Consider the following 14,338-nt stretch of genomic DNA (forward strand, 5'->3'; position numbering starts at 1 on the left):
GGGTATTTCCATGATCACAACCTCGGACTCTCCTACCCACGTGATCCTCCCTCGTTTATCCACTTATTGGGGTCAGGCAACTGGGCCTGAAAATTCACACCTGCAACCTGTTAACCAGTTGCAGGTGTGTAGAAGGTGGAGCACAGAGACTAGCAGAGAGACCAGCAGGGAGGCCTGCGCATGGAGAAATCCTGCGGAATACGAGGCAGTCGAGGGTGGTCCTTTCAGGAAACCAAGATGCTGGCGAGAACCGAAGTAAACTGTGACATCGGCCCAGGAGGGGCAGTGCAGAGGTCACGGTATTGGGAGCCTCGCAGGTTGGTGCCTGCATCGGGAGCTGTGGTCCAGAGAAGAGATGCAGTCATTGTAAGTCAACAGCAGCGTCCGTGGGATGCGAACGGGCTGCTGGCTACCCACACAGAGCGAGGGAGGGAAAGGAGCGAACTGCGAGCGAGGGTCGCCAGACACAGAAGAAGTGTATGCGGAGCTGTTCAGGAGATGACTGCCGCCTGGAGGAGATTCCGGAGACCATTCAGTGAGGAAAAATGGATCACTTGCCCAGGGCGCTCCTGGGACTTATTTTTACGTGGCAACAGGCAATGCCGAATGAACAGGAGTTACTGTGTAAGGCACGGTGAACCAAAATAAAGGGTTAAAGTTTATTACTGCAAAGTGTGGGAGAACAAGTACTGGAAACTATTGAATACCGAACTGAATGGAAGCTTTTGGTGAGCATATGAAAGCTTTGAATAAACCAAGGTGCAAACGGCAAGCTAGTGTAAAAACCGAATATCAGATCTTGCAAGTTAAGAGAGAATCTGATTAAATGCAATATAAAGCAAGATTGGAATATTACAAAGGAGTATGAAAGCAACGTGGTGAAGGGAAAAAGAGCACCACAAAGCGAACTGCATAGTTGAACTCATGGTGGCAAAGTCCAGAGACTGGTAAAGATTGAAACACATTGTGGCAAAGGGCTGTGAAAGAGAGAGCCAAGTGAGTGGTTATCAGAACACAGGTGCAACTACAGAAGAACCTGTATGGCCTGCAAGCCCAGGCTGACTGGTCGTGTGACCTGTGATGGGTGGACTGTGTGGTCCGACAACTGCGCCTAGACCGGGGGTACCCTATCCATGAAAGTTTAGTTTAGTTTAGTTTATTCATTTGTATTGCGCACCAGACCCGAGGGTATGAGGGCGCATGAGCAGCATGGTAAAATTTACATATATTTTATACATTTTCATATAAATATACATTGCGGAAAGCAGCAGTGTGGTGTTAGAGGTGTTAATGGTTTGTGTTCTTTACCCAATGGATGTAGTTGCGTCTAAAGTGTGAGTAAGATTGGGGTGTTCTGAGAGATGGTGGTAAGGAGTTCCAGTGTTGAGGTGCTTTCACCTGGAAGCTGTTGCCGCCCATTTTGGTGCGTTTAAACCTGGGGACAATGAGCAGGTTAGCGTTGGAGGTTCTGGTGGGTCTGTTGGGGGTGTGTTTGCATATTCTGTCTGCCAGGTAGCGTGGGGCAGCGTTGTTCAGGCATTTGTGGGTGAGCGATGCTACTTTAAGCAGGATTTTGTCTGATGTGCTGAGCCAGTTATGGGATTTCCTGATGTTGGAAATGTGTTCCCTCCTGGGAATGTTGAGCGCTGCCCTAAGAGCGTTGTTTTGTAGCGTTTGAATTTTGTTGGTGATTTGCTTTCTGGCTCCTATGTAGAGGGCATTACAATAGTCCAGTTTGGATAATACCAGAGCCCTGGCTAGTGTAATGCAACTCTGGGTGGATAAGAAGGGTTTGGCTTCTCTTATAAGCTTACATGTGTAGGCCGTGGAGGATGCCATCGAGCTAACCTGTTTGTGGAAGGTTAGGGAGGAGTCGAGGTATATTCCTAAAGTTTTCACTTCTTTGGAAACTTTGATTAGGTTCCCGTCTAATATGAAGTTGGTGTAGTTGTGGTCGGGTTTGGTTAGGTTGGAGGTGAAACCAAGGATGATGAGTTCAGTTTTGTCATCATTCAGGCATAGACTGTGCGAAGCCATCCATGCCTGGATGATGAGATACACCTTGTTCACCAAGGCCAAATCCTGATTGTAATCTCCCGTCAACGGGATGAGGATCTGTGTATCATCGGCATAGTTGGTGTAGGTGATACCCAGGCCATCTAGATCGTCAAACAGGTGCTTCGTGAACACGTTGTACAGAGTGGGGGCGACGCAAGAGCCCTGTGGGACTCCACACGTGATGGGGATGGGCTCGGCAGCGGCAGAGGAGGAGAAGACACGCATGGATCTGTTGTTGAGGAATGACTCAATCCAGCTGATGGCTTCTTGGGAGAAGTGGGCAGCTGAGTCTAAATGATTGCATAGGATTTTATGGTCAACTAGATCAAACGCTGCGGAGAGGTCTAGCAAGAGTAGTAATGCAGTTTTCCCGTTGTCTCTAAGGGCGTCTTTTTGGGCTTTCAGATCTATCAGGGCGGTTTCAGTCCCATGTTGGGGTCTGAAGCCTGATTGTCTTATGCCTAGGAGGTGGTTTGTTTCAAGATATTTTTGGATTTGTTGGTATGCTGTCTTGTCTAGTATTTTGAGCAGGAATGGGACGGTGGTAATCGGTCTGTAGTTGGTCGGGATGGACGGGTCGAGGGAAGGTTTTTTGAGGAGAGAGAGGACCCAAGACTCTTTGAGGTTACTGGGGACTGTTCCTGAGGAAAATGAGGCATTGATGAGTCTAGTGATGAATGGCAAGAGGTCTCTTGCCGCATCTTTAATGATTTGTGGGGGGCAGAGGTCGCCTTTGCAGTTGGGGGCTTTAAGGCCAAGAATGATTTTTTCTACTTCAAGAGTAGAGACTTTGGAAAAGCTGAAGCGAGCAGTGTTGGGTGTGTGGTGTGAGGGTGGAGGGCTCGAGTGGGCGTTGATGGGGTTGGTGAGTTTGGTGAGGGTGTCTTTCTTGTTTTTAATTTTAGTTTGAAGGCCGGTGACTTTGTTGTTTAGTGCATTTTGGACGCTGGTGCACCATTGTTTGTTCTTAACGCAGGTATCTGGAATTATCACCGGTGTTTCCAATTCTTTCAGGATAGTAAATAATTCTTTGGTGGTGGAATCGAATTGTGAGATTCTCTGGTTATAGTATTCTTGTTTGGCCGCTATGATTTCTTTTTTATAGTTGGCCGTTATTTTGTTGAGCAGTAGCTTGTTATGGTCTGTCGGAGACTATCTCCAGACTTGTTCCAGTTTACGTTTTTCCAATCTAAGGGTTTTAAGATGGCTGGAGAACCATTGGTTGAGGTACTTTTTTGGTTTGCATTTTCTGAGTTTTAATGGTGCAATGGCGTCTAAGGCTGTGCGCATGGTGTTGTTATAGCCTTCTATGAGGTCATAGGGGTTAGAGTCAGGGAGTTGGTTGAGCGTAGGAAGAATGAGCGGGATCAGTTTTTCCACTGTAATGTTTTTTTTGCTTCTTGTGGGGATGGCTCCGGCTAGTGCCATGTTGGTTATGAGGCTTGAGGCCTCGAGTGAGAAGGAAAGGAGATGGTGGTCAGTCCATGATTGGGGAGAGTTGTTAGTGATCGATACGGCACAGTTGTAGTCTGCTATCCAGTCAAGGGTTCTCCCTTTGTTATGGGTGGGGCTGGATACTTTTTGTGTGAAGCCTAGTTCAGACAAAGTGTTACTGATGAGGGTGGCCTGATTGTCTTTGGGGTCTTCGTAACCTAAGTTGAAGTCTCCTAAGAGGAGGCATTGTGAGGAGTTTTTTAGGTTGTCGGTGAGGATGGCACTGAGGTCTTCCTCGAAGGATCCCAGGGGTCCAGGCGGTCTGTATAGTAGCTGAATGGATATTGTTTGGGAGTTGGCAGTGGGTAGCTTGGCTGTAAGTGATTCGCATGATGGGAGGTGTGTAGCGGAGTTGAGTCTGATGTTAAGGTGAGTCTTGGCAATGATGGCCAAACCTCCGCCTCTAGCTTCAGTTCTGTCCGCTCGGATGATGGTGTAATCGATGGGGATGGCTAGCGAAAGGGCTGGGCCTGCGGCTGCATGGAGCCAGGACTCTGTTATGGCTAAAAAGTCTAGATCTTCAGCTAGGATGAGATCAGTGATGTCCGTGGCATGGGCAATTATGGAGCAAGCGTTAATGAGGGCACCTTTTATAGGTGGGGTAATGGTTTTGGGAGGGGTGGGGGTAGTTGCTGTGATGAGCGCTTTGTTGTTAGTTGTGGTGGTTTTGAGGGGTTTAAGTTTGGGTTTTTTCAGCGTAAGGTTAGCGCAGGTACTAATGGAAGTTCGGTTTGTGAGTTTGGATTGGGTGGAGTCCCTGGCTCGGGGCTCATGTAGTTTGGGAAGCCTGGATCGTAATATGGTCAGCCTGTCCGAAAGGCATGGGGGAGAGAGTAGGGTAAGCATGATTGTGGTGCTAGGCTCTGTGAGGGTGCGTGATGTGGTGCCTAGGCTGATCAAGTTGAGGGCTGAGCTGGGCAGGCATGCAGAGTTGATGAGGTGGAGAATGATTCTCAGTAGTATAGAGTAAAAGCCAGGGAGGAACATTGTGTATGGTGGGTAAGATGCAGTGTGTGCATCTGGTGTGTGGGTAGATAGTATTAGCCACCTAGAGATGAGTTCTGGTGATAGGACAAATGTCGTGTGCCGGCATGGAGCAAGTAGTGGCAGCTAGTGTACCCTTTCTAGGGTCAAAAATCTAGCAGTGGGCACATAGAGGTAGTTAGTGCAGCCTGCCTGGAATAGCACTTAGTTCAAGTACCGCATGGTTGCAGGTTAGCATCTGATTCAGGGTACAGGCATGCAAAGTGACCCTTAGATTCAAAATAGCATACGTTTGCAAATTAGCAAAGCCAACAAAATATACAGATAGTAGTTGTAAGTGCCTGAAAGAGATTGCTAATGCAAGGTAGAAGAGAGCAGTCTGCATGAACTGTCAAGGAGTATAAGTTTGATTTGGAAGTGATTTTGAATATTGAGATACTGACCTTATGTACATGGTGCTAAGCTGAGCAAGCTGGGGTCTTCGGAAAAGAGAATTTTGGGAAAAGGAATCCCGAGATCTCGTTTTGGAACTGTGCTATCTTCTTGGGAAAGGGTACCCCGAGATTCTTTTTTATGACTTTGTCGAACTATTGTGAACCTGGGCAAGGGGAGCTGAAAGTAAACCAGGAGCTGGAAGAAACTCAGAACCTTATTTGGAACACTATTTCTTTTCATTGACATCCCTACACATTGTTTAGCTTTAGTTGTGAGAGCAAGTATAGGTTTTGGACACAGACAGACGTTTAAATTGAACTTCCTGACTGAGACTAGCCTTAGTTTCTTTAGGTAGGGAATCCCACCTTAGCATAGGGCAAGTTAGGCCTTCAACCATCCTGACATTTGAGTTAATAAACCATTGTATTTTGAAATTTGAATCTGTTGTCTGTGTCTGGCTTCATGGCGCCTTCACAACCCCCACTTCCTATTTGCCCCAAAATAACAAACCATATAGAACAAACCAGTGTGTCTTTCTTTCCCCATAGAGGAGAAGTCTCTCCCCCTCTTCAACCACCCCAGAGACACCCAGTCGAAACTGGGTCAGCAGAGAAACCCCTCTCAATCTGCCAAGTGTACCCCCTCTAATTTTCCCAATTCAAGATGAATTAACCCTCATAAATCTATAAAAACCCTCTATGTCCCAGGCGAATAATCATAAATGAAGGCTGTGTATTCCTCAGGTTTTGTTGAGGGAAGGTCTACTCCTATATTTTAATATGCCAAACATTTTTCATCTCACTCCACTGACAACTTTCTCAGTGTCCTATCCTTGTGATCCCCTAATGAGTCGGGTTTTCCTCTCAATATGCTCATTAGTTTTAGTGCTTGTATCACTTACTGCATCTTGAGGATTCTATATTCTCCACCTCAATTTTCAAACAGAATAGAGGATGGAAGCCCCACCGGTAACACATGTCATGCTCACAAAGCCATGTCCTCAAAGGCTTGTATCCCCTTTTCTTCTTGCGAGTCAATTGAGAGAAATCATGATACAGACACACCTTTGCCCCTTCATATTCCACAGCATATAGCTTCCACATTTTCATGAACATTTCTTGTTTCTCATGCAAATAATGACATTTTACCACCGTTTACTGAGTACTCTTCTCATTGTGCTCTATCAAATAGGAGAGGACAAGCTACATGGAGACAGAAAGAGACTAAGGGCCTCATTACACGGTAGGCGGTAAGGGTTTACCGGTACTGGTATTTTACTGGTACCGGTGAACCCTTACCGCCTTACTACGAGGTCCCTTTGCGAGTTGGTACATTAACGCCTGCTTTTAGCAGGCGTTAAAAAACGAACCCGCAAAGGGACCGGGGTGCTAATTACGGTACCGCAATTTGCGGTACCGTAATTAGCGCCTCCCCCATTCCCATTATGCCCTATGGGGCAAAAATGGGAATGGGGAAGGCCAATGGAGGAAGGAGGAATTACCGCCTTCCCAACCTTGGAATAGGGCGGTAATTCCCCTTTCCTACAAGGCGGTACCAGTAAATTACCGGCATGAACCATGGCGCTAATAGCACCATGGTTTACCGCCTACCATGTAATGAGGCCCAAAGTCAAGATAACCCTTCAGGCATACTTTTCACTGACAACCATGTACCTTTGCAACATTCATACATGACCTATTGTAATATAGATACTGATTTCCTGATTTTTTTTTTTTTAGCACAAAACCTCACCCTCCTCATCCCCTTTTTTGGCACTGAGATGAGGAGGAGGGACGGAGTAATGAGGATGATTGGACACGGTAAGCCTATGCCACATTCTAGTCATTGGAGACGGCAGAGAAAGACTGGGACATTTAAAAGCAACATAGGTAAACCAAATAAGGGAGAATGAGAGCGCCATAAACAGGAGAGGCACCTGACTTGTGCTGACACTTTGGAGGACGCCAAAGGCAAGCAGGCTGCAGAGCGCAGTGCAGAGGCCAAAAGGCATGGTGTGCAGAGGAGCCAGACCGGGAGGAGATTGCCGTTTTTCGACAACGGGCAGCCGGAGCTGCCATAGTCAGAGAAAGGTAAAGCGGGAAGCGAACAACTCGCCCGATGCAAGACCAGTCAATGGACCTCAGCGCAGACGCTGGGGAAAAACATGAGGAGCGCTGAAGATGCCATCTGCGACGGTAAACCAAGAGAGAGTGAGCGGGTTACTGGGGAGCATCTAAGTGAATGCTGTGTACTGCGTATCACGCTAGAGAGCACAAGAGTGAATATTACTGATACAAACATTGCTTATGGAGCAAGCCTAAGTAAAGGCAGAGGGAATAATACTGATACGAACATTGCTAAAGGAACCAGTCCAAGTGAAGGTAGTGCAAATATTACCAATACAAACCTTATTGAGAGAACAAGCCTAAGTAAAGGTCATGCAGGTATTACCGATACAAACCTTTTTGAGAGAAAGAGCATGTGAAAAAGACAGTGAAGTCATTGCAAGTACTTACAGTGTTAAAGGCAAAAGCCTAGATAAAGGCGATGGAGGTAAGAAAGGGCCACTGATCGGATATTAGAACATTGTTGTAAGCTGGATAAACAAAGAGTGGAGAAGCCCTGGCAGGTTAGTGAACCAGGCAATCAGTGAGTCTGGGACTCGCACCCAAGCAAGAAACTGACGACACCCTGCCAGGCGAGTAAACTAGGGGTAACAAGGATAAAGGTTAAAACAGTAAGGTTCATCCCCTCTTCTTAAGGAACAAGGAATAATAACCTGGCAGGAGAGTACAACAGGGGAGGGAAGAAGGATTGAGAGAGCTCAGGGATCAGCACCCCTAAATGTGAAAGTGTGTATCAGATTAAGGAAGACGCATGTTTGCGAGAATTGTGATAAAACATTATCACGATCACTAGAAGAAATCTTTTGGAAGGAATTCCCCTTTCCTGGTGGAACTTTGTTTTCTTTTAATTTGTGCACCTTAGAACTTTGTTTGTAACTTCAAGAATAACATATCCGTTTATAGCTCGAAGAAATCCCCATTTTCACCTTATATTTAGTTTAGAATGTATGGGTCAGTTTAGGATTTTGGACACAGGACTGAAGACGCTTTGTTTGTTTAACATCCTGACACAGGCGTTCCTTGGTTTTTTTGAGATAGGGGAAACCCTCATAGAGTTATAGATAGATAGGATTTCCCCAACCCGTTTTATTATTTTGACAGTAAAGGTTTATAACCGAAACAAGAGACCACTGTGTCCAAGTCTTACTACTGACCCCTTACAATTGTCTCTCACGAATCACAACATTATTTACCTTCAGCACTATGTCTGCCTTCCTCAGTTACAGGTCTTACAGCTCGTCTTGTCCAATTGTCTACTATTGTATTGCCTCTCTCTGTCTTGTCCTTTTATAAACATCAAGACCTACAAGTCTGATGACTAAATTACTGATAAGCTAATTCAGAAACTGTGACCATACTGGAGCTCTTAGAAATACCATACCAGGATTATTAGATGTTTGGAACAACCTATGCATGATATCTCTCCTAATGAACCATTGGATTTAAAATGCTGAAACACGTGGGGAGAGATTCAAAATCACTTTTGAAACCATTATTTTCTTCGCCTTTGGATGGATGGAATACACTTTGAAATAAATATTTTCTTTTTTTTTGGTAACAGAACATTGTCAGATTGTCAATTTGAGCCTTGACTCATCTTGCTAACCTATCAATACCTTTCAATCCAAAAATAACAAAATCTCACAATTACTGGTTGGCGCGTTAGAGTATCATCCCTCCCCTAATAGTAATTTACTTTGAATGTGTGGCAGCCACACATAGCGGGATTAACCTCTGCCAGACAACCAGTGAATCTTAAAGCAGTTCTTGTGGAATCGCCAAGGGGAAGCTTTGTCAGGCTGCAAACTCTGTTATTTACGCTTCAGGTAATACCCCTAATTCCTCATGTTTCCTATGTTAAATGATTGGACCCTCTGTGCTGGAGATTGTAGACATGAAAAATGTGATGTAACCTACCCCATAGCCTTTAATTCATCCAAAACGGGTGGCATATATTTCACACCTGCTTCAACTAGTGCTTGCTTGTCTCTTTTCAGGAAGTTTTGCAGCCCCGTGGCAGAGCCTGTTACATAGCACAGAACAGTATTGTCTAGCCTGGGAGTCCAAGTACCTGATGGAGTTGGGGAACACCCTAGATGCACTGGTCAATGGACTAGTGAACATGATGGCACAAGAAGCTCTGAAGTACACCGTGCTGAGTGGTAAGAGTGGAGATCGCTGTACCTTGTTTGTCCATGAGTTGAATGATATTCATCAGAATGTGGTGAGTCAGTGAGAACAACGAAGCAATTGAAGTCTTAGTGTGTCTCACAAGCTCAGGCAGGAAGTGCCTTTTTATTCTCCGTGGACAAGGGTATATTGGGAAAGGGTCCTAAACTCAGGGTTGCGTTTCGGAACTGCTCCTTCTCAGTAGCACTCTTGCATTGAGAGAGATTCCACTTCTTTTTAGAGCCCCTCAACTGGGAGATGCTTTGTTTGTGTCACTGAGGATCTTTGAAAAGTCCCAACAGTACAGTTCATGCACTACTAGCAGGTTTGTCAGTTCAATGCAAACGTTCCTAAATGGGAAGCAACTCCATCTGCTCTCTTGTACGTTATTGAACTGAGTGTGTCTCTCTCATTTCGAGGTTGGAGTTCTCTGACTTGTGCTACAGCTTTCTGAATTGTGTGTTGAGATCATCTAGTAAAGCTGGTTATGGTGCTTATTGCTTTGCAAGTGATTGTATGCGCAAGGAGAATAATATTTCTTGTTAGGTGGGTACTGTAGACCTAAGACGTTTTCTTGGGCTCAAGTGCCTAGGCTGTCTCCCAGAACCAATGGGTAACATGTGATCAGTTAGGGCTGCATATTGATAAATCGATGTAAGATTAACTTGCTTTTAGCATAGTGATGTAAAATATTGTTCACATTGGTTTGTTAGATCAATCATTTTTCCCAAAATAGACTAGTGGTGCTTCTTTGTTTTAATCTTTTATTCCATAATAGTAATTCCAAAGAAATTAACAATAACATGAAATGTGGTGACATCAAAAATGTAAACATGGTCTTACTAGGCCCATTGATATCCATTTTCAAATTAATCGTATTCTCACATGTATATTAATGTAATAATTGCAGTAACTCTGTTATTAAAAAGTACAATATCCTTACTGAGTAACTGTCATGCAGCCACAAATATTCAAGCACCTCTCATAGACAATTACCAGCGTTACCGGAGCCCGATATCCTGGAATTTCTGGGCTATTACAGGTGCCGGCAGCAGCTGTCTTTCCCCATTCCATGGAGTCACATAGACTCCATGAAGGGGATTACTGGTGTTACCGGCACCAGTACCGTACCGGTAATACTGGCTATTTTTTGCTGGTGGGGCCTGACTTACCACTAGCTCTTCGCTGGAGATAAATCAGGTAACTCCCACTGGCAAACTTGTAGTTGGGCGGTCCGGAAACGTGTCGGTAAACAGATTTACTGGCACATTCATTCTGCACCGCCAAACTTATAATGACCCCTATGGACACTAATCCGGACACAGACACCTCACAAGGTACCCAAGGTAGAGATGAGTTTGATGACCTGATTCCAGCGGACAGCGAGCCCCCTACTGTCGATCTACCCTCCAAAGACTCTCAACCAGATGAGACAGGCTCCTTTCATGCACTGTTGATACATGCAGGAAGCTTGTTCCCTCTGGTCCCTGAATAGAAGGAGGGTTTCTTTTCTAAAGGCGAAATTCCTCTCGGGAATCAGTTGTATCCGTCCCTCTGCCCGACGACATACGGAACAATGGCTTATTGGTGATGATGACGCTTTTCTCGGCTCCTCCAAAGGATGATCACATAGAGAAGAAATACAGAATCCTGGATTCTGCCCCAAAATATCTCAGTTCCCAGGCTTCGCCCAACTCTGTGGTTTCTGCTGCTTCGAGGAAGATATCCTCTAACCCCTCCTCTCCGTGCATGGACCAAGAGGGTAAGAAGTTTGATGCATTTGGGAAACGCATCATTACGACCACTGCCTTCACCATTGAATGGGCTAATGCTTTAGCTATACTCTCCAAATACGATGGGGAGCTTTGGGATAAGCTAGAGCCCATCTTAGACTTCCCCCCTGAGGACAAGAAGACCTCTGGATATTGTGGATTCCGGTTTCCTACAAATGGGCAACGGGTTGGTACTCCGCAGACAAGCCTGGTTGAAAGCCACTAACTTTCGCCCTGAGGTCCAATGAAAAGTTATTGATATGCCTATTGAGGGAATAGACCTTTTTGTCAAGGCTGTGAATGAGACCCTACAGTCCATAAAGGTGGACACTGATACAGCACGTTCTCTGGGTACTCTTCTGCAACGGAGGCAATCCTTTTGTTCATACAAAGGCTGTTTCTCCAGGTCTGCCAAAGACTACAGGCCAGCATACTGCCAACCTACATGCTCAAGCACGCAAGAGGCATGCAGAGGACGCTGACAGTCCTACAGAGGGGGAACCCAATGTCGGCGTAGAAATATCCCCCAGAACACAGTCGACCAAACAGGCCTGACAAGGTCCAAGGCCCGGCTCCCCACTTCAGCTCCCCAGTGGGAGGCCGTCTATCACAGTTTGTCAATGAGTGTCGCAGACATCTCCACCGACAAGTGGGTGCTCCGCATTGTCCAGCAGGGTCACACCCTCTAATTCCTAGACAAGTGCCCCTTCATTCCTCCCATCATGGAAAAAGTAACAACACCTGCCTCTACTCTTGTAAGAAGTTCAGAATCTGCTACAGAAAGGGCCAATAGAGGTGGTGCCAAATCATCTGAGAGGCTCGGGAGTGTACTTCAGATACTTCCTAGTGAGAAAAAAGTCTGGGGTGGAGGGGGGGGGGTGTTAAGGACCATCCTAGACCTAAGAAAACTCAACAAATTTCCCAAGTAACAAAAATTCAGTATGGTCACGTTGCAACATGTGCTCGAGCAACTAGAGCACAGAGATGTCTGTAGAGAAACCCCTCAACGCTCACACCAAAAAAAATATAACCCACTAGTGAAAAAGTCCTAGCACACCTCTTGCAAGGAGAACAAAGTTTATTCCCATAAAAACAAGTATGCGATAGCAAAGAACGCTGCTGCCACGGAGAGCTCTGACAAAATTGGCATAAGCAGCAGATTATAAGGGCACACAGCATCACCAATGATGTAATTTACATAGGTTACAAATCCAGGTAGCTGGTTCGGGCGTCCCTACACATATACGACGTGCTTCAGAAGGGGTGCCAGGCCATTGGTCCCAGCTTCTCCCGTCCATCTTCTTCCCTGTTGGCTTCTTCTTCGCACGTCACGGGGCAGCAAGTTGATTAATTGACAATTAGAAATACAGAAAACATTGCACCTTCTATCTGTGGCCTAATGTGCACCTGGTACAGCAGACATGGGTGCAGAGGCAACATTCGAGGACACACTATCTTCCAAACCCCATCTCAATCCCAGACGCTTCAGCGCGGTTCCAGTTCTCGGGGCTTTCTTCTAAGATCTTTTGGATAAATTAACAATTTAACAGCTTTATGGTCTGAATGGTCTGGGACTGAACTGTACTCTGGAATGTTGGGGTCTTGGGGCAGGGGCATCTGGACACTATAATTTAGGGTTTGGGCTGGGGTAGGTCAGAGGCTGCTGCCCTCCTCATCGGATAGCTGCGTGAAGGGAGCTCTCGGCCCCCTCATGGCCTTGTAGGCCGCATTCCTCCTGAGTTACATATGCTATTAGTCTGAGACAAGGAGAGACTTGTGAATCCCTGTGGATTTGGCCTGCCTCACTCCTGCCCAGGCTGTAACCAGCTCCTGCGTTCACACACACACACATTTCTATATTTCGTACTTGGGCCTGATGCCCTGCTTGCAGCGCAATTCCAGGCCTCAATTTCAAGATGGCTGCTTCCAAATATGGTGGGGTTCCCTACTTGGCTACCCATGCTTTGCAGACAGACCGTACGCTTTCGCCTGCTTGTGCGTACTGCTCTGGTGTACATTTTATGTGTATAGAAACGCATCCCCTGCTAAGTAGACCCAGTGCTCTACATAGTTTTCAGGGTCTGGTGGAGGAGCTGTGATTGTACCTGGGGGTTGGAGGTGTTGTACTACTCTAACCATGGAGGTCTTGTCAGGGTCATCTGTGTGTACTGCACTGTCTTGTACCACAAGGTGCCCAATGTACCCAAAATTAAACCATCATCATTGCGCTGCTAGGCATCGTTTTAGCACAGCATCATAGTCCCAGTTGGCAGGTGCAGGAGATCACCAGTATGAACAGAATCACTTTTACCACTATCTCCACGATTGCCCCCATCCACGATGGTTCCCAGGAACAAAGGTTGCTGAACCAGTCGCTTCTTTGGATGGCAGCATCTGTTTGCATGTAGGTGCCAAGAGTGTGCAGGGCCTCTATTATGTGGGTGAAGGACCCGTTGTCGGCATTGTTTGGTTGGGGGCACGTACGTGCAACAGGAATCGCCAATCTTTTTGTAGACCATGCCTTCCATTGCTGTAAGCAGGTCCTGCATAAAGCTGTTCTGCAACTTCATCAACCTGATTGCTCGCGCTCCATCTTTATGGTGCTGAGGCTTTGTTTAGTATCATTCACCAGCTGTACCACTTCTCAGCGGACGATCTGGAGCCATTTAGCATTGCCAGCTGCTTGCACCCTTGGCAATAGCAATGAAGCAAAAGACATCTCTTCCTTACTAGATAGTCTATATTGATCTGGTATTTCTTTGAGTAACTGTGATGACCTTTGGGACGAGTAGTTCGACTTTCGCTTTCTCCGCAATGTCTCTTTCTTCTCCTTTTCTGGCAAGATACGGAATATGGGCCGCTGCGGCAGAACTGTGGTGGGGACATACGACATTGGTGCTGGTGTTGGGATCGATAAGCCACCTGGCCCCACTATCAAGTGCTCTTCAGGGATCACCAGGAGATCTGAGTGCAACATGGCCAGTGAGCAGGTATGATATGATATGGCATTTATAACGCGCCTATACACTAGTGTTTCAAGGCGCGATGAGGCAAGGGAGGGGAAACAGAGGGAAGACAAAGACAGCGATCCTACTAGGCCAGGTGACAGTGAGATCGCGCAAGTGCAGGGGAGGGGGGAAGGGTAAAGGGGAGGGGCACTGCTGTACATAGGATAACAGAAAAATAAATAAAAAATAAATAATAAATAAAAGTGCGGTCAGCCGGTGGCAAGTGCAGGGGTAAGTGCAGACATCAGGTGCCAAGTGGTAGCAGGAGCTGTAGGGATACAGAACAGTCCCT

The 14,338-nt window shown here is 46.2% G+C and overlaps 1 protein-coding gene across 2 annotated transcripts in view; it reads left to right on the plus strand.

Annotated features, from left to right (window-relative positions):
• Window positions 1-14,338, plus strand: part of TMCO4 (transmembrane and coiled-coil domains 4) — a 1,142,020-nt gene that overhangs the window by 694,768 nt on the left and 432,914 nt on the right. For both annotated transcript variants that reach the window (XM_069610379.1, XM_069610380.1), the window contains one exon: window positions 9,095-9,259. In XM_069610379.1, the coding sequence (XP_069466480.1) occupies window positions 9,095-9,259 (165 nt within the window). The remainder of the gene's footprint in view (window positions 1-9,094; window positions 9,260-14,338) is intronic.

This window comes from Ambystoma mexicanum, chromosome 8 (genome assembly GCF_040938575.1).
Source record: "Ambystoma mexicanum isolate Mex_15411 chromosome 8, UKY_AmexF1_1, whole genome shotgun sequence".
Taxonomy (NCBI): Eukaryota; Metazoa; Chordata; class Amphibia; order Caudata; family Ambystomatidae; genus Ambystoma; species Ambystoma mexicanum.